The sequence below is a fragment of the Astatotilapia calliptera genome, chromosome 12 (assembly GCF_964374335.1).
Source record: "Astatotilapia calliptera chromosome 12, fAstCal68.1, whole genome shotgun sequence".
NCBI lineage: Eukaryota > Metazoa > Chordata > Actinopteri > Cichliformes > Cichlidae > Astatotilapia > Astatotilapia calliptera.
This window is the reverse complement of record NC_137433.1, coordinates 23,807,958-23,828,308: the sequence shown is the minus strand read 5'-3', so window position 1 is coordinate 23,828,308 and position 20,351 is coordinate 23,807,958. Positions and strand designations below refer to the sequence as shown.

Sequence of the window (20,351 nt, the reverse complement as noted above, 5' to 3'; positions counted from 1 at the left end):
ATAAAAAGATAAGGACATTCAGGTAAGACAACAGTGGTGAATCACACGATCCTATTGTAAAGAAAAACCCCTCAACATCACTCAGCCAACCTTACAGGTGGTGGGCAACTTTTACCTGAAGGATGGCGGTGGGAGGTTATTGAGAAACAAACGGTAGCAGATTGATGCAGCTGAGTTTCACCTGTGCTTATTGAGGATTTGATAGGAGAAAGAAGCAATTCTGACACATATAAAAATGGCCTGGTAAATGGCCTGTATTTGTATAGCGCTTTACTAGTCCCTAAGGACCCCAAAGCGCTTTACACATTCGGTCATTCACACACTGGTGATGGCAAGCTACATTGTAGCCACAGCCACCCTGGGGCGCACTGACAGAGGCGAGGCTGCTGGATACTGGCGCCACCGGGCCCTCTGACCACCACCAGTAGGCAACGGGTGAAGTGTCTTGCCCAAGGACACAATGACTGAGACTGTCCGAGCCGGGGCTCGAACCGGCAACCTTCCGATTGCAAGGCAAACTCCCAACTCTTGAGCCACGATCGCCCCACGTATAGAGCTAAACTCAGCGGTCAGATTCAGATGAATATAATAAAATTGACTGTTCAAGTAGTCCAGACATACTGTGAAAGCAAACCAGGAGCTTCAGGAGTGCTACAAGCACCGAGACAGTCACCTGATCAAACTACAGACTGGAAGACCCACAAACAAACAGCTGAACACAGGACCAGCAAAGCATCAGAAAATCTATTCTCTGGTGATGCCCATGGCTTCCAAACCTCAGACTTGTCCTTTGTAGACCAAGGACAAGTTACTATTATATTAGACTGTCCTGTTACATTTGAGCACAACAGCAGAATGACATGAAAAGTTAAAATTGACAGTTTTTTTCTTCTTACCCTTCTATAATCAAGACTTTTTGCTTATTTTCAGTCCTTTAATACTTGAAGGATCCCTGAGCTGTGTCTGGAGAAGAAATTGTGAAGATGTTTTTAAAAGTGCATTTATCAGGTTTGGCCTTGTCATTGTAAATGTCAGGACCGTTGAAATGCATGATTGTTCATCTTTGTAACTTCTTCGCTACACTTCATCAAAATGATGAATGTGGAGTTTTTTCTTAATTTAAAGTAATCATTTTTTCATAGTCACGGTCTGTTCTTTGACTGAAAACAAGCACACAAATTAGACTTGTCCCATTACTTTATATAATAATAGTTATAAATGCGTTTGTTTAAACTTTTGATAATTTTCTGTCTATTTGAGAGTTAGGGGAATTTGGCAGCTACAAGCCCATTCAGCCCACACACTGTAACTTGCCTTAAATGTGACAGATGGGTTCCTTGTTGTGCCAACCAAAAACATCAAGGACACCCCCTCCATCCCACCCCCCAGTCTGTTCATGTGGTGGAGATACTATCAAAAAATAGTGTGCTACAATATAGTTCAGAATTTTTCCAACATCATGAAGTTGAATGTTTTTCTATTTTTTTTTTCTCCTCAGCTTTCGTAACAGGTGTCACTCACACAGCGCTCCAATGGACATCCCCAGTGAAGCAATGTTGGAAAATCCACACAAAGCGTATGTTGCAATGGCTTCAGAATGGACCTGGAACAGAGCAAATAAATCTAGTAAAGAAAACGCATGAAGTTGTAGGTATGCGGGGGGGTGTCATGAATTCCAAAAGCCTACATTTGCACTAATACAGTTTGATGTAAATAAATGTGTATATACCACCCTCTGGTGTTCAGCAAAAAAATTGCGCTGGGAAAATTCACAGGCGTCACTTGCCCAATTGACTGACACCTGACTGTCGAAGTTGTCTCCAAGCATTCAGTGCAGCATCGAAACGCATCGAATACCACCAATCAGCTCATATCTGCATTTGCCAGTGACTGCACAGGTGATTGTTCAACAACAACGTGTATCTGTGGATACTGGCCAAGTGACTAGCATAGCTGGAGACAGTCATATGGAAAGTGATGAATGGTCTGATACTGTTCTGTAAACAGAAGGACAACTGCAGTAGATATATTTCAAAGCTGGACACATTCATGGACTCGTGTGGGACAGATATGTTGGCATCTGCACTGATGGCGCACGGGCCGTGACTGGGGGACACGGAGCATTATTTTTTGTCTCAATGCGATGTTGTCTTTGTCCTCGAGGACAAGGACAAAACAGTTTTTCTATATGTTTTTTATTTCCCTGTTTAGTTATAGCTCTCACTTCCTGTTTTTTTAAAATGTTTTTTTAATGGAATCCACAGTTGTTTATCCTTCCTAACTGGATAGACTGAGATCTGTGAAGTTCTGCTGACTTTGTGTGGCATCGTGATGACAGATGACTGATTCACTGTTTTGTGAACAGTGACTAATCATACTGAGCAAACCAGATAGGGAAAGAACTAAAAATTAGAAGAGAAATAGTGAGAACATGAATAAAACTTACAGAAATGTATTGCTTCACATTGTTCACATATTCTGGCCCCCCTGCCTTCCTCCGGTTTATCAACTCTGACAGCTTCTGAAAGGCCACAAACTCACTAAGGAATGTCTTAATGCCCATCAGTTCAGCAACAATGAAACTGTCCTCAAAGGAAACACCCATCATGAAGGAGAGAGGCATGAACACGTAGGAGCAGATGAGCTAAACAAGGGACACAAAGAAGCAGAAACAATAGAAAAATAGTCACATCAAGCTGTGTTTTATTATATTTATATAAAGTTTATTTTGGAGGGTTGGTGAATGTGTTTGTGTATATTCACTGAGAAGCTGAGCTGTGGACAGTCGAACATCCCTCCCAGCCAGGAGAGGACAGCATCAAAAAAGGACAGCAGGGCCATGAAGGCAATGATGTTGGCTAAAACGCTGGCCACTAGTGCGATTGCACGAGATGCACCAAGGGATGCCGCCTCCAACAAATTCTTGCTTTCACTGACGAAGAAGTCAGAAAGAAGTGACAGGATGAAGCAACAGCGAAATAATTTAAACAGAGTGAATTTAAAGATTGAACTGTAGAAAACCATTGTAACCATTTGAATCAAGTAGACAATAGATGTTGTATGGTGTAGTTATCTGTGTGTTTACTGTGATCACTCCTACCCACCCCTTGTCCATTTTGACTGGTTGATTGGACCTTGAAACTATAGTTTCAGGCCAGAACATCTTAGCAATGGCCAGGGAAGCTGGAGCAGACATTACTGTTGCTGTCAACAAGTGCGTTGCATCAACCTCAAAGGAAAGGCAACAAATGGCAGAGATTAATTTTTCATTTTCTTTTTATCAAATTGTCAAATTCAGTCACAAGCCTTAAATGAAATGAGAAATTACTCTATTTTTTGCATCCTGCTCTTTGAAATTGAGCATTAATAATTACAACAAATGTGACCTTTATTCAGCCATGAAGATGAATCTCTTTTGAGAGAGAGACCTGGTCGAGATAGAGAGCATAACTTTGGATGGTTTTTTTGATGTTGGGGTAAACTCTGCCCACTGCATTGCAAAATTTAAGCTGCCCAGGTCAATAGAAAAGGTTGAGAAGATAGAAATTGTGTCTTGATTTAAGTTTTCTGTTTTATTTCTGAAAATACTCACGTATTACTTTCCAGTTCGTTAAACTTCTTGTTAAACTGCTGTCCAGTTATCACATGTGAGGTTGTCTTTGAACTTCTTATAGCCAATTTTTTTTTAAATCTTGTCAATCACTCTTGTATTTTCCTGCTGCGTTCCCTGTATATACTTTTCATTGCTTGTAGTTTAGCACTTTCCCAATTCCCATTTAATTATTCAGACTTGACATGAATTTGCCTTGTGTCTGCCCTTATTCCCTTTATTTGTATTTTTATTTGTTTTTGTTAGTTTATTCACGAGAATAAAATTTTAATCAAGCGCACACAGGACAAGTTTGGGTGCCTAAACACTTTCCAAATATGCCTAACTCTGACAATCTCAACACTTCTTCAAATCCACATCCCATCCTTTCAGCACATCCTCTTCCTCACCCCAAAGGAGATGTAGGCTCCCAAAATGGTACCAGAGATGCTGGCAAAACCTCCTGTCATCACAGCATGGATCTCTGAGAGAGTTAGCTCACTGATATATGGACGAATCAGGAGAGGTGAGTTGGCCTGATGAGAGAGATGACGATGAGGACAGACAATGGAGTCGACTGAGATTAGTTGATCAATACAGTTGATATTAGTGTACTATTGTAAATGGTTACAGTTGCTTACAAGTCCAAGGAATATATTTCCAGCTGCAGCCATTGATTCTGCTGGAGATGTTCCCATGGTAACCTGCATTATGAATCCAATCTGGGGAAAAATCAGTGATGGAATGTAAAACAGGGGAAAACTGTAATAATAATAATAATAATAATAATAATAATAATAATAACAATAATAATAATAATAATAATGTGATAAATATAACACTATCATTATCATTATTATTATTAATATACATTCTCATTCCGTGCTGTCTGTTACTATAACAGTCAACAGTCTTATTTCTAAAATAATGCTTTGAAACAATTCATCTGACTCCTTATACAGCATGTCTTTTTGTGTCTGTGCTCTCCTCCATTCTCACCTTACAAATGAGCCAGGCCATGAAGCCAATGTAGTAGAGCATGGAGATGACAGCGCTTAAAAATACAAGTATTGGCATCACCTGCAGAGAGTCCACAATCAGCAAAATATTTGTAATGCTTCTAGTTATGTTTATACCTTGATATTAAAAACTAGATTGTCCTTTAAACACATTTAGTCACATGTGCGGTTTCACTGGATCGTCATACCTTAAAGGCAAGGAAGTGGTCCGTGTAACTTTCACCAAACACAAACTTTGATCCGGTATCTGTGAAGGACATAAACGCCTGCATAGAGATGTTCAGTTTTCAGCAACAGAAAAAAGAAAATTGTAACAGATGATTTTTTTTTACATTTTAAATGTAGTGTTTCCATCATCTTAAGATTAAATGTCAAATATATGCAGGAGGAACATTTGTTTTAGAAAAGCAGTGATTGCTACATCTGCAAATTTACCAAACGCAACCATACAAGCCACTAAAAAAAGGATGTGTGTGTGTTTAAATATATTTGTGTGTACACCTCTGCTTTGTTTCCAAGCCACCGCAGTGCACCTAAACCAAAAGTGGTCCTGAGAATGAGAAGGCCAAAGATAAACTGCAGCCCAGTCCCAAAAACCAGCGTTTGCCAAGACCACTGCAACACACATGAAAAATACATTTGTCTATGTGCAAAAATACGTGTGTGAATTTGTGCATTTATGCATTTGTAAGCATGTATGTCCGTCTTTTACCCTGAAGGGGTGTTTGGAGAACAGGAGTGTTAAGAAGACGAACAGCAGCAAGCCGAAGAAAGATACCAGCTGTCTAGTCCCCCGCTGGGCCGTGTCCAGAGCAAGCCAGCACACCACGGCTATGAGCACTGACATATATATTATCCTGAAAGAGAAAGAAAGAGGGGAAGTGGAGGAATTCAGAGAGAAGAACACACAGACTCTGTACAAACACTATAGTATGCAGTGTGTATTCCACGTTATGTGTATAATACTGTTATATATCTAAATTTGTGTCAGCTTAGAAACAGAACAAATACACTATTGTGCAAAATCTTGAACCAACTCTCATTTCTTTACGTTTTTCTAGGAAATCTGGAAATGGGTGCAGTGATTTACTAGAATGTGCAAACATAAATAAAAATACTGTACATAAGGCAAAACCAGAGTTAACAGTCAATATCTGGTCTGACCACCTGTATTCTTCCACCTGAACTCTTTGGCAGGCCTTCTTGTCATTTCTTTTAAGTACTCTTAAGGAATAGTTCTCCAGGCTTCCCGAAGGACGTTCAAAGCTAATCTTTGGATGTTGGCTGCCTTTTGTTGTCAAAGGAGCTAGATACACTCCCACTAGATATAAACCTAGTGGGAGTGACCCCCCACAGAGGGACAAAAGGACCCCCTGATGACGCCTGAGCCAAGGTGGGAAACTGGGCGTGGGTCCCAATCAGCCAGAGTTTCGGGTGTGTTCATTGTGAAACCTGGCCCCACCTTATCATGCGAATTCCTGAGGTCAGATGAATTCCTGAGGTCAGATGAATTCCTGAGGTCAGATGAATTCCTGAGGTCAGATGAATTCGCATGATAAGGTGGGGCCAGGTTTCACAATGAACACACCCGAAACTCTGGCTGATTGGGACCCACGCCCAGTTTCCCACCTTGGCTCAGGCGATTAGAGGATCATCAGGGGGTCCTTTTGTCCCTCTGTGGGGGGTCACTCCCACTAGGTTTATATCTGGGACTCTCTGCCATTTGACCTTAGAACTGAAGAAGCTTCTCGGATGAGAGGTGAAACGTCTTCAAGCAACTTAAAGAAGTCCAGACGCTTCTCTTTGCAAGCTCCTTTGACTACGATGACTGAGAACCTTCACAGACACGCTGCCTTTTGTTCTGTTCTCTGTCAAGATGATCCCACACTGCTTCAATAATGTTAATGTCCAGGCTCTAGGGATGCTAATCCTTAGCTGATTATGTTCCACTGTGTGTTTTTCTATCCAGGTATGCTTTTACTGCATCAGCAGTGTGTTTGTCATCATTATCATGCTGAAAAATGAAGCTGTTGCCAATCAGATACTTTCCAGATGGTGTTGATTGGTTGATCAGAATCTGATCATACTTTTCTGACTTCATAATGTTATTTTGACAGGATCCCCAACACCACCAGCTGAAATGTGGCCCAAACCCATATTTTACAGATGGCTGTAGACACTCACAGTTGTATCGCTCTTCTAAACTCTTCCGCAGATACTGTATTTACATTGAGAACAAATGATGTGTTCTTGTGACAAGCTGCTAGTAAGAAAGCATACAGTTTAGATGCAGCTTACAATCTATGTTGAAGTTAAGTGGGGTTTTTTTTTTTTTAGGTCCTTGAAAGATTCATAGGTCAGTGTTACAAGGTTTAATAAAGAAAAGCGGGGGTGGGTTGGTGGGTGGTGGTGGGGGTACCCTGATCTTGACTTGCACCGGGTTGGCCGGCCTCTAGCGGCATTGGCTACCCATCACCCCTGGGTCTCCCAGCCATTGGCCATTGGTGCACCATCGGGTCTCCCTCCTACTCTTGCTGAGATGGGTGCTCAGATATAGCTGACAAGTTTGGCCCCAGGTCTTCAGCGTTCTTGGGGCTGCAGATGGCCCGGTTTTTCCTGGATCCATCTCTGTCTGCCTCTGGCTCCTGGGGGGCATTATTGAAGCTTCTCACCTTCATTATCAAGTACATTTCGTGACAAAAACACACTCTCTTTCTCTCCCTCACACTCACACACCTGGTGTTGTATGTGTCACGGTCCTGAGTATGTGGACTCAGTGTTTTTCTGTTTGTATTAGTTATCTTTGTTTTCATGATGTGTTTTGATTCTCTTGGGTTTGATTTCTGTCACTGTATCCCCTAGTTTAGTCCACGTCTGTTCAGTTTCCTGTTTTACTTTGAAAGTCTGTGTACTATGTCAATGTGTTGAGTTTTGCTTCCCCTTGTCTTGTCATGTCTGATGAGTCCCAGCTGTGCTCTCCTCCTGTTTCACATTCCCTAATCACCTCAGTATGTATTTAAGCCCTGTGTTTTTCCCTGCCAGTTGTTGCGTCCTCCACGTTTGTTGTGTGTGTATCCATGGTCGTCTTCCTTCAGCATCCCCTGTCTAGTTAGTTTAAGTTGTTGTTTATGTATCGTCCAAAGGTGACTCTCCAGCAAATAAAGCCGTCGTTTAAGTTAATGTTTTGTCTCCGAGTCCTGCACGTGGGTCCAGTCACTGACAGCCACACAACTCACCGTGACAGAAGGACGCAACCATAACATGGACCCAGCGGACTCAGCTCACGTCGAGAGAGAGGTGGACCTTGCTCGCATCCTCGGACTGATGACTCGCATTAGCCACGCCTCAGATTTGCAGACGTTCTCAGTCGGGCTGAATGCAATACAAACCATATTTGACAGAAATCCTCAACTGCGCAAGCTGTCTATTGCCTCGGAGTTCAGCCGTTCGCTGACCCAGGCTAAGGAGGCAGTCAAAGCCCGGGAGCTGGCCCAATTCACCCTCATCTCCTCATCCACACTGCCTCAGTCACAGCTAGCAAGCCTTCTCATGCCGCCGCAGCAGGCGGAGCATTCTAAAGCCCCTCTGCAGCAGCTGAAGTCGCAGCATCGGACTCCTTCCTCCCTCACGTCTGGTTCCGACCACCCCTCACCTGCCTCATGCCTGGCAGGAATGTGGTCAGAGGATGAGGGACCAGTCACTGTTGCTCCGACACTCTCCGTTTTTTCTGTCGCTCCGGTTTCTAAGAGAAAGCGGCGTTCTCGTTGTCGCCGTCCCTCACCGCAACCCGAGTCCAGTTCTGAACTGCTGGACGTGGTGAGTGAACAGAACAGTTGTCACCCGGCTTCTTCCACGCTGGGAATTTCCAGCTCTGAGCCGGCGAATTCGGAGTCGGTTAACTTTTTGACTGTTAACTCAGGGTCTGCAATGACAGAAACTGATGATCCCAAGGTGGCTGACTCTGAGGTTGTCTTTCGGGCCTCTGAGCATTCTAATCTTCCCTCTTTTGTTTCTTCAAAGTTTGAGAATATTCAGGAATCAGATGACCTTATTTCAGAGTCAAAAGAGGTTTTTTGTCCTGTAACTGAGAGTGGTGTTTCTGGGTTTCATTCTGAAAAGACTGGGGTTTCTGTTTTCGCTTCTCTTGGGTGGCTGTAGCTCAGGTGGTAGAGCAGGTCATCTACTGATCGGAAGGTTGGTGGTTTGATTCCCGGCTTCCCCCTAGTCTGCATGCCAAATATCCTTGGGCAAGATACTAACCCGAAATTGCTCTCCGATGCATTCATCGGAGTGTGAATGTCAGTTGTGCTTGTGCGAATGGGTGTGAATGGGTGAATGCACAAGTTGTGTAAAGCGCTTTGAGTGCTCAGAAGAGTGGAAAAGCGCTATATAAGAACTAGTCCATTTACCATTCTCAGGCAGGTTATGTTGATTCCGAGCCATCTGTTTTTGGATCAGTTAATAGTGAGTTTCCAGATGTAGATTATATATGTGAATCTGTTATGAAATTTTCTGACTTGGACAATCATGATCTCACTCGGGACATTAAAGATGCAGCTCAAAAGACTATTTCTCTTACTGCTAAACTAAACAGGGACAGTTCAATTTCCCAGCCACATTCCATCTATGCTGTGCAGGCTATACCTCATGAGGCTGTTGTTGGTGTTGCTTCACCCATGGTTTACGCGGCTCACCAGCCAGTTCATTCTGAGGCTTCCTATGATAAACCTCATGTTTCCATAACCTCCCCCGAGTTAAATTTCAGAAGCCTAGAGTCTGCTTATTCAAAGACTGTTTGTGTTGCTCATTGTGAACTCTTCCAGACTATACGTCCTGTGACTGTCCAGGTTAAGACCAACCAGGTGTCATCTGCTGTTACCAAGCTGGCAAAAATACTTGGTTTGAACACTGCAGAAGTGGTTGCTCAAGTTAAAGTTTCGGATCCACGATCATGTTTGTATGACTCTGTGCACCGTGCTTTTCAGCCAGTAGCCCTGGACACTGTGTGTGCAACTTCCCAGGCTGCGTTTTGTAAGACTGTGTTTTATGTTGCTTCACACCCAGTTTCTTCAGATACCGCTTGTATAATTCCTCCAGCACCTGTGACTGCCCCTGAACTCGTTTTTTCTAAGACTGCTAACGTCAACCTGGACAACTTAAGAATAGCGGTTTTACCAAGGTCAGCCTGCCGTAAGTCTCGGTTTTCTAGAACCATGTCTGGTACCATAAACCTGGTTTTCCCAGTGACTGTTACAGCTCCTCTGCTCTGCTCTCCGCGTCCGGTTCCAGTTCCCAGGCAGACTATCGCTCCGTTCATCCCTGCACCTGTATCTGCTCCACGGGCGGGGATGGTGGGCGCCCGGTCGTGGCCTGTGCCTGTTCTGGTTCCCTGGGTGGGGGCAACTGAGACCCCGCTGACTCCTGCACCCGTTTCAGCTCCTCGGGTGGGAGCAGCGGTGGTCCAGCTAGCTGCTGCACCCACACCGGCCCCCAGGGGTACGGCAGCCAGAACACAGCTCTTCCCTGGCCCTGTATCTGTTCTTCAGGTGGCGGTGGCTGAGGTTCGACCAGGCCCAGTACCCGTCCCTGTTCCCCGGAGAGGAGTTGCTGAGAGTCGGTTACCCGCTCTGTTGCATGTTCAACAACCATCACTACACCCAGCACGACCATCATCGCGACCACCACTACAACTTCTGTTTCAGTCAACCGTCCAGTCTCACGTCATGTTAGCTGGGGGTTCAGGTGAACCCAACCAGCGACCTGCCTCGTCTGCTGGGGGTTTAGGAGAACCCAGCCAGCCTCAAGTGTCGGCTGCTGGAGGGCCCGTGGAGCCCGTCCGGCCTCATGCCACGTCTGCTGGAGGGCCCGAGGAGCCCGTCCGGCCTCATGCCACGTCTGCTGGAGGGCGCGAGGAGCCCGTCCAGCCTCATGCCACGTCTGCTGGAGGGCGCGAGGAGCCCGTCCGGCCTCATGCCACATCTGCTGGAGGGCGCGAGGAGCCCGTCCGGCCTCATGCCACGTCTGCTGGAGGGCCCGAGGAGCCCGTCCGGCCTCATGCCACGTCTGCTGGAGGGCGCGAGGACCCCGTCCAGCCCCACGCCTCGTTAGCTGAGGGTCCTGGAGGACCCAACCAGCACATCCTCACATCTGCTGGTGGTCCTGGAGGACCCAGCCAGCACATCTCCACATCACCTCCTGCAGCCGTCCCGCTGCCGTCAGGTTCCGCAGCCGTCCCGCTGCCGTCATCTTCGCCTGGTCTGGCCTCCGCATCCTCATCATCTTCGCCTGGTCCGGCCTCCGCGTCCTCATCATCTTCGCCTGGTCCGGCCTCCGCGTCCTCATCATCTTCGTCTGGTCCGGCCTCCGCGTCTTCATCTTCGTCTGGTCCAGCTTCAGCTCCGCCTTCGTCTGGTCCTGCCTCGTCTGGTCCTGCCTCGTCTGGTCCTGCCTCGTCTGGTCCTGCGGTTGCCACGCCGCCGTCGGTGCCAGCTCGACCTGTTCCGCCTCGCCTCTGCCAGCTGTTTTCCAGGCCGCTAAGTTGGCATCATGGCCTTCGGGGACGGCCTCCGGAAGGAGTTCGTCGCCACCACTGGCATCGCGGCCGCCCTCCGGACCTGCTCAGTGGCCACCACTGCCTTCCGAGTGGTCGGCCTCCAGAACTGTTTGCCCGTCGCCGCCGTTGCCGTGTGCACGGCCGGCCTCCAGAACTGTTTGCCCGTTGCCGCCGTTGCCGTGTGCATGGTCGGCCCCCTGAACTGTTTCGGCTCTTGTGTTGTCGACTCCCGGACTTTGCTATGGACTCGTGGATAGTCTTGTTTTGTGTTGACCTGTTTTTGGTTTGTTCTGGTCTCTTGTGCTCCTTGTTTTTTGTTTGGTCTCTGTCCCTCCGTCCTGGGCCCCCTCCGCCCACCCTGGCCTGGTGCTTTGTGCCTTTTTTGTTTGGGGCTGTCGGGCGCCAGCCCTTTGAGGGGGGGTACTGTCACGGTCCTGAGTCTGTGGACTTTGTATTAGTTATCTTTGTTTTCATGATGTGTTTTGATTCTCTTGGGTTTGATTTCTGTCACTGTATCCCCTAGTTTAGTCCACGTCTGTTCAGTTTCCTGTTTTACTTTGAAAGTCTGTGTACTATGTCAATGTGTTGAGTTTTGCTTCCCCTTGTCTTGTCATGTCTGATGAGTCCCAGCTGTGCTCTCCTCCTGTTTCACATTCCCTAATCACCTCAGTATGTATTTAAGCCCTGTGTTTTTCCCTGCCAGTTGTTGCGTCCTCCACGTTTGTTGTGTGTGTATCCATGGTCGTCTTCCTTCAGCATCTCCTGTCTAGTTAGTTTAAGTTGTTGTTTATGTATCGTCCAAAGGTGACTCTCCAGCAAATAAAGCCGTCGTTTAAGTTAATGTTTTGTCTCCGAGTCCTGCACGTGGGTCCAGTCACTGACAGCCACACAACTCACCGTGACAGTATGTTTGTTTTTCTTACGGGAGTGGCAGTTGGCAATACGTTGTACATTTCTTTATTTCACCCGCCCCCTTTTTTCTGCTTGTCCTGCCTTAGTCATTGTCATACAGTATACCACATATATCTGAAATGACACAAATAGAAATGAAGACATAAAGAGATAAACCCTGAACTAGAGGAGTGTGCAGAGAATTTATGTTTTTAACATGACAGTGCATTCAGATCATAATTCTGATCGCAAAAGCTGCTAGACAGAACAGGATTTTAAAAGAATGTAATATGGTTTGTAGACATAAGCCAAAGGCTGTACTGTAGGTCAAGCATTGATGTTATGAATAATAAAGCAGTATATATATATTTAAATCATCGCTTACCATCTACAAGATAAAGAAAATTAAAATTATCCAGGTGGGGTGCATTTCAGCAAATCATTTTATTGTGTTTAATGCAACACTCATGTCAGTCTCACTAATCAGAAACTTTATCCGTCTGAGGATGCCGTGATTTTTAGAAAACTAAGAAACCCTCCACATGCTGAACTGTCTCGCACATCATTCACATCAACGAGGGATTTTTGGTATGCTATCTTTACAGTCCCTCACATTTTTTCTTCCTGTGTCATTATGGTGAAAAGATCCGTTCTCTCAGCCCACCTGGCCAACCCCTAGGTGCCCAGTTCCTTTGTCATAGAAGGTGCACATGGGAGCAGAAAGGCTGAAATATGATTTGCCTCATTTCTCACCATCTGATCCCACACCAGTTCCTGCTGAGAAGGTCTCTGATAGGAGCAAGAGCCTCCCACACTTGCTCACCATATCGTTCCATCATCCAATCCCAGACCAGGAAAAAAATGGTTACCAAGGAGATGACCAGCAGCCCAACAGCCCGATGGAAGTTCACAACACATGCCGCTATCACCATGGCAACAAAGCCTGAAACAAATATAGAATCAATGTGTAACATCCTCGCATGACCCTCAGACTACTGACATGTTAATGAAATGTTTTTATTTAGACTACTGCATTATCTGTTTTGTATCTAATTAGCTAATTAGCTTAGCTAGTAACATGATTAAACAAATTCAATTGTTACCTGAACATTAAAATGCAAACTATACTATAAATAGCTAAAATGTATAGGTAAAGAAGAATGAATTAATGTATTTTATCAAAGGTGGTGTAAGATTTTTTTTCCCACTCAGAGTATGATAATTGTTTACAAATGGAATTCATGATTAAACTTTTTTACTCAAATAAAAGTAAAAAAGTACATGTTCTCAAATGTATTCAGCATTTAAATGTAATCCTTTGAAGGACTTTTAAGGCAGCTATTTATGTGTTAAGCTAACAGACAAACATTTTCATTTCCTTTTATGATGCTGCTAAAAGTACTTACAGCTATTTATTTATGCACAGCTTTTTAAAAGTCCAGCCATAGGTCTGGCCACTGCCACCAACACATTAATTCTTTTCTTTTTCAGCCAGACTTTTGTATATTTGCTGTTTGAGACAATTTGGGCCAAGCTTTAAGTGTTGGATAGATGACCTCACATTTGGTTGTATAATACTTGGTATACAGAGGAGTTTATGTTCAGCTGCAAGGTATGGGGCACCTTTTGTAAACTGAAACATGCTGCAATTAACAGCAACATTTTTCCACGTTTATCTCAAAAGCTTACAAAAACATGTTTTTTCGAGTCATTTTTTACAACATTTACTAAAATATTTGTAACTTTTTATATCTAAAATACAATTTTAAATGTTAAATCTAAGTATTATATTTAAAACTAAATGTTAAAAGTTTAATCTTAGTATTATATTTAAATCTAAATGTTAAGTCTAAATGTTAAATCTAAATGTTACGGGAAACTAGATATTTAGCTAACATGCAAATTTACAACGACAAAATGGCTCATAGCAGTGAGATGTGACCATCAGGGGAGAGATTTTTTTTATATTTAAAAATTGTATTTTAAATATATATATTCAGCTTACAAACAGCGCCACTTAGCAATGTGCACCGGTTCAGTGGTGTCAGAACAAGCCCATATCATGACTCCACCACCATGCTTGAAAGGTGGTGTGAGGTGTTTGCGTTGATATGTTGTGCTTGGTTTTTGCCTGATGTGATGCTGTGCATTATGGTTAGACATTTCCACTTTGGTTTCATCTACCAAAGGACAGCGTTCAAGAGGTTTTTTGGTTTATTTAGATGCAGCTTTAGAAACCTAAGCTGTGCTGCAGTGTTCTTTGTCGAGGGAAAAAACTCTCTCCTGGCAGCCCTTCTAAGCAAGTCACTTGTTCAGTTTTTTCCTCTAATTGTAATGTCATGAATTTTAACACTTTACTTTTTTTTTTTTTCAATAAACGTTTTTTTCTGAGTATTGTCTGGTTTGACCTTGGGGTGAACTGATGGGGATGTCCATTCCTGGGAAGATTGTGTTAACACACGCCTGAATGCTACAGACCAGCAAACTGCCAAAAACTGCAGAGGTGCTCAGGCTTGCTGATCATCAGTTAATCAAGTACATCTGATTAGCAGCACCTGCCTGCGAACTACCCTTGCTATAGAAGCATCAAGGGCATAATAAATTTTCAGCACCACTCTAAAAAAAAAAACCTTTTTTTTAACATGATGGTATGTTTTTTTTTCCTTTTAGATCTACATCAATTTACTTCAATCAAGTGTAATAACCACAACAGATTGAAACGTCGTAAGATCATCTTTTATATGTTATTGGTCCCTCCATTTATATTCAAATCAGTTTGATATCAAGAATGTGTGTGAAGTAATCAGTAGCAAGCCTGTTCTAAAGTGGAAGAACAGAGCATTAAGTAAAGATATTTGTTTTTAAGATGTAGACAGTGAAAGTAAAAGGATGTCAGAAAAATTGACGTGGGGGTGCACGTGAAAAAGGCTGGAAACCATAGAATGTACTTTAAAGCCTGTGCACGCTAAAAAGATCATTTTACATTTCAATTCCCTACTCTGGTTATTTTTGTATTATGGACTCATGACAAGGTGTTTTGAGCTGGAATCTATTATCTACTAAAGATGAATTGAGATGAAAAAACGTGTTTCATTAAAGCTCATATTATCTACATGTACTCCACACACTCCTATCCTGAATTTTTGAATGATGGCACTCACCACTAGATGTATTCAGTACTCACCACCTGGCAGAAAAGCAGGTTTGGGGTCATCATCAGTGCTAAAACATTAACTAAACTTTTAACCTTTTATACAGTCAAAGATTAACAAGCCAGGTGTTTTGAAAAGCAGATATCCTACAAAGGGACTCAGATAATGGAATAAATAATTGCCTAAATTTTGGTGTGTTGTTATCTTTGAATCAATAAGGTGTCACGGTACCATTCGTGGGATGCGAAATGTCATTTTGTGTCTGCCTGGACAGACCTTGACAAGTCCTTTTAGTACACACCGCACATACTCTGATAAACCAAGTCTTGATTTTTCCACTGACAATGAAAGCGATTTGTAGTAAATTAAACTTTTACTTTTTCAGTCTGTTCCACAAAAACATGCTCACATCAATTTGCTCTAAAGGCAAAGAACATGCAGGTCCACTCACCTGTTAGGCTAATTTGTAAATTTAACAGCCCTTTACAACTCTGTACAAAATTAGAAATAGATTCTCCTTTTATGCCTTTGTATTTTAGCCCTATACAACTATAACCTACTTAGGGACCTGAGTTACACTTTAACAGATACAAACACAGATAATTTACCAGCAGCTAAAACTAGCTGGCTAATCAGGTGAATCTGGTCTTTGTGCTTTGCCATATAGCCCTGGAGTGCCTCCACTTTCTTTTCCAGCAAGCTGTTGACACACAGATAAGGGGAGTAAGGAGAGAGGTCATAAATGTTAGATCAAAAGGCTCACAAAAGAAAAGCTGGTGATTCAGAAGAAATGAAGAAACACTGTGTCTTTGGTTAAAAATGAGAAAGGACAAACCTCTTGTTGTGTTGTCCCATCTTTGCCGACGCATCGTCTATACCTTCGGATGAGATTTCCACATCAGTGCATATGTGCTGCTGTTCCTGTCACACATGTATTGAGGATCATTCATATTAGAAATTTGGCAGAGAGGACCCAGAAGCAATCAACAAACTTGTCTTACATGGATGTTTGGTCAGTGAGGCAAAAAAAGATCAAGAAAAGGATGTGTGTGCGTGTGTGTGTGTGTGGGGGGGAGGGGGGGGGGGTTAGAGGCAGTCAGTCAGACAAGTGGAAAGCCCATTTTGAGACTGCGGTGACTGAAGTTCTTGGATGGGATTGTTTACACAGCTCTTGCACAATGACATTCTTCTTCAAACCCTAGACAAAGATTTATTTTTCCTTTTGCACGATGGCAATAAATTTTTTTTTTCATTCTTTCTGTATTATTTGTCAGGTTTCAATGTTATTAGTTTCTTCGTTTTAGTTTTAAAAATGTATTTAGATGGGGCATTTTTCCTGTTATAAGATTTAAGAAGTACAAAGCAGAGTGAACTTCCTATTTGTTTGCCCAACACAAACAAACCAGTGCCACCTCAGTGTTTGTTTTGTTGGAGAAATTTGGTTGATTTTAATGACTGAAAATGAAGACATTCCTGTATATTTAATTTGTTTTATTTAGGTTTTGTTGGATTATAATATTATTTTATGCCATGTTATACCCCTAATTGAAGATTGTGAATTATTATGTAGTTTTAGTTTGCATTATTCTCCTGAATTAGAAGAAGGTGATAACTATTGCATTTGTTAAACTGATTTGCATTACATTAGACTGCTGATTTATTGTGAATGAATGATATTGTTTTATGATGCATTATACTGCTGAGTTATAAGAAATGCTGTTCGCAGAAAGTCATCGCCTTATTTGTCTGATTAGAAGAGAACAGAACATACTGGAGTTTTCTGCCCCATCTCAGCAGGAGCAGATAAACAGGGAGCCAAGGTCGTAGCTTAGGCGCCGTGTGAGAGAAAGAATGTGAATGTTTAGGCTTTTATGATTAGGTGGGGGCCACTAGAGGCTATAAGAGTTTAATCAATGCTCCACCATTTTGAGATCTGATGCTGTCTGCGTACGGTGTCCATCTCCCACGCGTGTGATCATTAAAATCATCGTTCGACTCAACCCGGCCGGACCAGTGTTGTTATTGTGGTTTTTCCTCTTGTATCCATCCCCAATATTTGAATCCGTAACAGTTTGGGGGCTCGTCCTGTGGTATTGGGGTGGAAGTTGGAGGTTTGGACGGTCCGAGGTTGTCGAACGGACAGGCACAAGCCAGTGGTCTGACGTGAGTGGGCATAAGCCGGCTTACAAAGGTAAGGCACTACCTGTTGAATCTATTTCCAAAGTGTGCCAAATTGGACATGATAAAATTAAAGTCTACTCACTGAAATTACTGGTGGATGTCTGTTTTGATTTTGATGAAAAATCTCATGAGTTAAAGCAGTTAGAGTCTGCTAAGAAGAAGTTAAAGCAGTTAGAGTCTGCTAAGAAGAAGTTAAAGCAGTTAGAGTCTGCTAAGAAATTGGGTTAGAGTCCCAAGTAGTTTGGTAGAGAGTTGGTCATTTTGTTGGTTAGAGTCCAAATTGGTTATAAGAGTGAACCTGAGTGGTCATTTTGTGAGTTAGAGTCTCCATTGACCTCTAGGTTGCACTTGCCTCAGTCAGACTCTTGTTTTGGGGTGCTGACTGTTGTTTCAAAGTGTTATAAATTATTATTAGAGTCTGCTAAGAAGCGCATAGCCCGGAGGTTACACTCCCTCCTGGCAGTGGACGCGCGACCTTGACCTGTCGGCGAACAGGGTTAGTTCAGTTTGGCTTAACTGTGGGGTACAGGGCATCCTGGAATAAGCTAGGAGTTAGAGTCTCCTTACCGTTTGTAACGGTATCTGCGCTTTTTTGGACACTGTTAAATTGAGTTAGGGACTTTAGAGATTAGGCCAGATACAGTTAGAGTCTGATACTGGTTAATTGATTACAAAAAAGTTGGACTTTCTTCGGTTGGACCCGTTAACTTGAATTTGTCAAAATTGTGTAGGCGCTAAAGCTGTCAGGCCTGAGAGTGATTGTAAATATAGGACGTCTTTGTAATATAAAATAACAGAGCTGTGTGTGAAATGAGACTGTGTGTGATGTGCAGCTGCAGCGCTGCGAGCTATTTTTAGACGGTGTGTGAACATGCAAATGAGGTGGCTGCTGTGAAGCTGGGGCGATCGTGGCTCAAGAGTTGGGAGTTCGCCTTGTAATCGGAAGGTTGCTGGTTCGAGCCCCGGCTCGGACAGTCTCGGTCGTTGTGTCCTTGGGCAAGACACTTCACCCGTTGCCTACTGGTGGTGGTCAGAGGGCCCGGTGGCGCCAGTGTCCGGCAGCCTCACCTCTGTCAGTGCACCCCAGGGTGGCTGTGGCTACAATGCAGCTGCCATCACCAGTGTGTGAATGGGTGGATGACTGGATATGTAAAGTGCTTTGGGGTCCTTAGGGACTAGTAAAGCGCTATATAAATACAGGCCATTTACAGGCCAAGCGCACAGACGACTTTTGCTTGCTGTTTAGCGTGTTATTGAGTTTTATAATTATGATTTGCAAACAATGATACATGCCTGTAATTAAAACGCTGATTTTGCTGATTATAATATTACAAATAAGGTTTTGAATGACTACGATGAATGTTTGATGTTTGGCTGGGTTTTGATATAGAAGAGACAAATCGTGCTTGATTTAGACCGGCACTTCAGTCGGCAGAGTAAGATTGTGTGATAAATACGGGGGTGATTTGTTTCAGTTTTGTGGTGTGAAATATGTTGGGTTTTTAAAACTGACGTAGAGAAAGGAGAAATAAAGGGAGAGTGGAGAATTATTGAGAAGTAGAGAGAGGAGTGTGTTGGGAGACTGGCATGTAGTCTGCACTGTAAAGGTGGGCGTGTTGCCTGCTGGTCTATTTAACAGTGATGAAAATGATATTAAATAAATCTCTTAGTGTGTTGATACAGGAGGCTACGGGGCTGGACCAACTGCCCCCCACAAGCACAGCGGCCGAAGCAAAATTATAGTAATGGAAACCACACTCAGCAAGAATCAGCAGCTGTGGAAAAGACAGCAGCTAGCAGAGAATTAGAGGAGAAATTAAGAGAAGTTTTAACACATAAAATTGGGGCCAACAGACTTGTGGAGGTTGGGAAGGCGTCCGGAGCATCACAACAAAAGGTGAAACAAAAACACACACAAGCAGAGAAATGTGAGAGAAAGGCACGTGTTAGAGAAATGCCTTGTTTAAGAAAAAAGTTAAATTAACCCACCTACAAACGCACACACACGCAATGAAGAAACAGCTTACATTCATGAACATGTGAAGATTTTCCAGCAAGGTTAAAGCAGCGAAACTTAACATACACCTGTTGTTAAATGATAAAGTTTATCCACTACTAACAAATAAACTCTCTGGATTGCAGGACAACAACTTAACTTCAAAAAAAAGACACTGGTCTCACCAACCAGTGATGACACGACAAATTTAGTGGTTAAAAGAGTCAAATTGTGACATGTTTTCTGCTGATTGATTAATACAAGTGATTACTGAATGAAAGAAAATTCCATTTTTGGGGTTTTAAACATGATCTTAAGAATTTTAACATGCACCTGTGTTGTCCTGTCAACTTGGTGGGTCATGAGTTGATTATATGGTGAGAAAAAACAAAAAAAGGGGGAGAGAAGGCTGACACAGGGCCTGGCCCCGTTGTTTCTCCCCTTTCTGAATAACGCAGCCAAAACAACATCATTTTCCTGTCTAACAAAAGTTAGACGCTTTTTCTCTAATTGATCTTTCTGAGTTAACTTCAATAATTACTTCCTCCAAACCATCAACGTGTCTTTTAGACCCCATTCCTACAAAACTGCTCAAAGAAGTCCTGCCATTAATTAATTCTTCGATCTTAAATATGATCAACCTATCTCTAATGATCAGCTATGTACCACAGGCCTTCAAGCTGGCTGTAGTTAAACCTTTACTCAAAAAGCCATCTCTAGATCTAGCTAATTATAGGCCAATCTCCAACCTTCCTTTCATATCAAAATCCTTGAAAGAGTAGTTGTCAAACAGCTAACAGATCATCTGCAGAGGAATGGTTTATTTGAAGAGTTTCAGTCAGGTTTCAGAGCTCATCACAGCACAGAAACAGCTTTACAAATGATCTTCTTATGGGCTCTGACAGTGGACTCATCTCTGTGCTTGTCCTGCTAGACCTTAGTGCAGCATTCGATACTGTCGACCATAATA

General features: G+C 43.1%; 1 protein-coding gene across 2 annotated transcripts in view; it reads right to left on the bottom strand.

Moving 5' to 3' along the window:
* The window catches only part of LOC113033639 (solute carrier family 28 member 3), a 47,300-nt gene that overhangs the window by 8,111 nt on the left and 18,838 nt on the right, over positions 1-20,351 (bottom strand). Inside the window, exons 2-15 of one of the 2 annotated variants that reach the window (XR_013912682.1) lie at positions 16,040-16,125; positions 15,813-15,904; positions 12,806-12,995; positions 5,321-5,465; positions 5,110-5,223; positions 4,797-4,874; positions 4,589-4,669; positions 4,231-4,311; positions 4,000-4,125; positions 3,105-3,229; positions 2,764-2,932; positions 2,447-2,644; positions 1,522-1,603; positions 897-963 (exon numbers count right to left, since the gene is read on the bottom strand). Coding sequence is in view for 1 of the 2 variants with exons in the window: in XM_026187633.2 (XP_026043418.2) it covers positions 1,522-1,603; positions 2,447-2,644; positions 2,764-2,932; positions 3,105-3,229; positions 4,000-4,125; positions 4,231-4,311; positions 4,589-4,669; positions 4,797-4,874; positions 5,110-5,223; positions 5,321-5,465; positions 12,806-12,995; positions 15,813-15,904; positions 16,040-16,125 (1,567 nt within the window). In the remaining variant the exon portion in view is untranslated. The remainder of the gene's footprint in view (positions 1-896; positions 964-1,521; positions 1,604-2,446; positions 2,645-2,763; positions 2,933-3,104; positions 3,230-3,999; positions 4,126-4,230; positions 4,312-4,588; positions 4,670-4,796; positions 4,875-5,109; positions 5,224-5,320; positions 5,466-12,805; positions 12,996-15,812; positions 15,905-16,039; positions 16,126-20,351) is intronic. The other variant, XM_026187633.2, reaches the window with a different exon arrangement.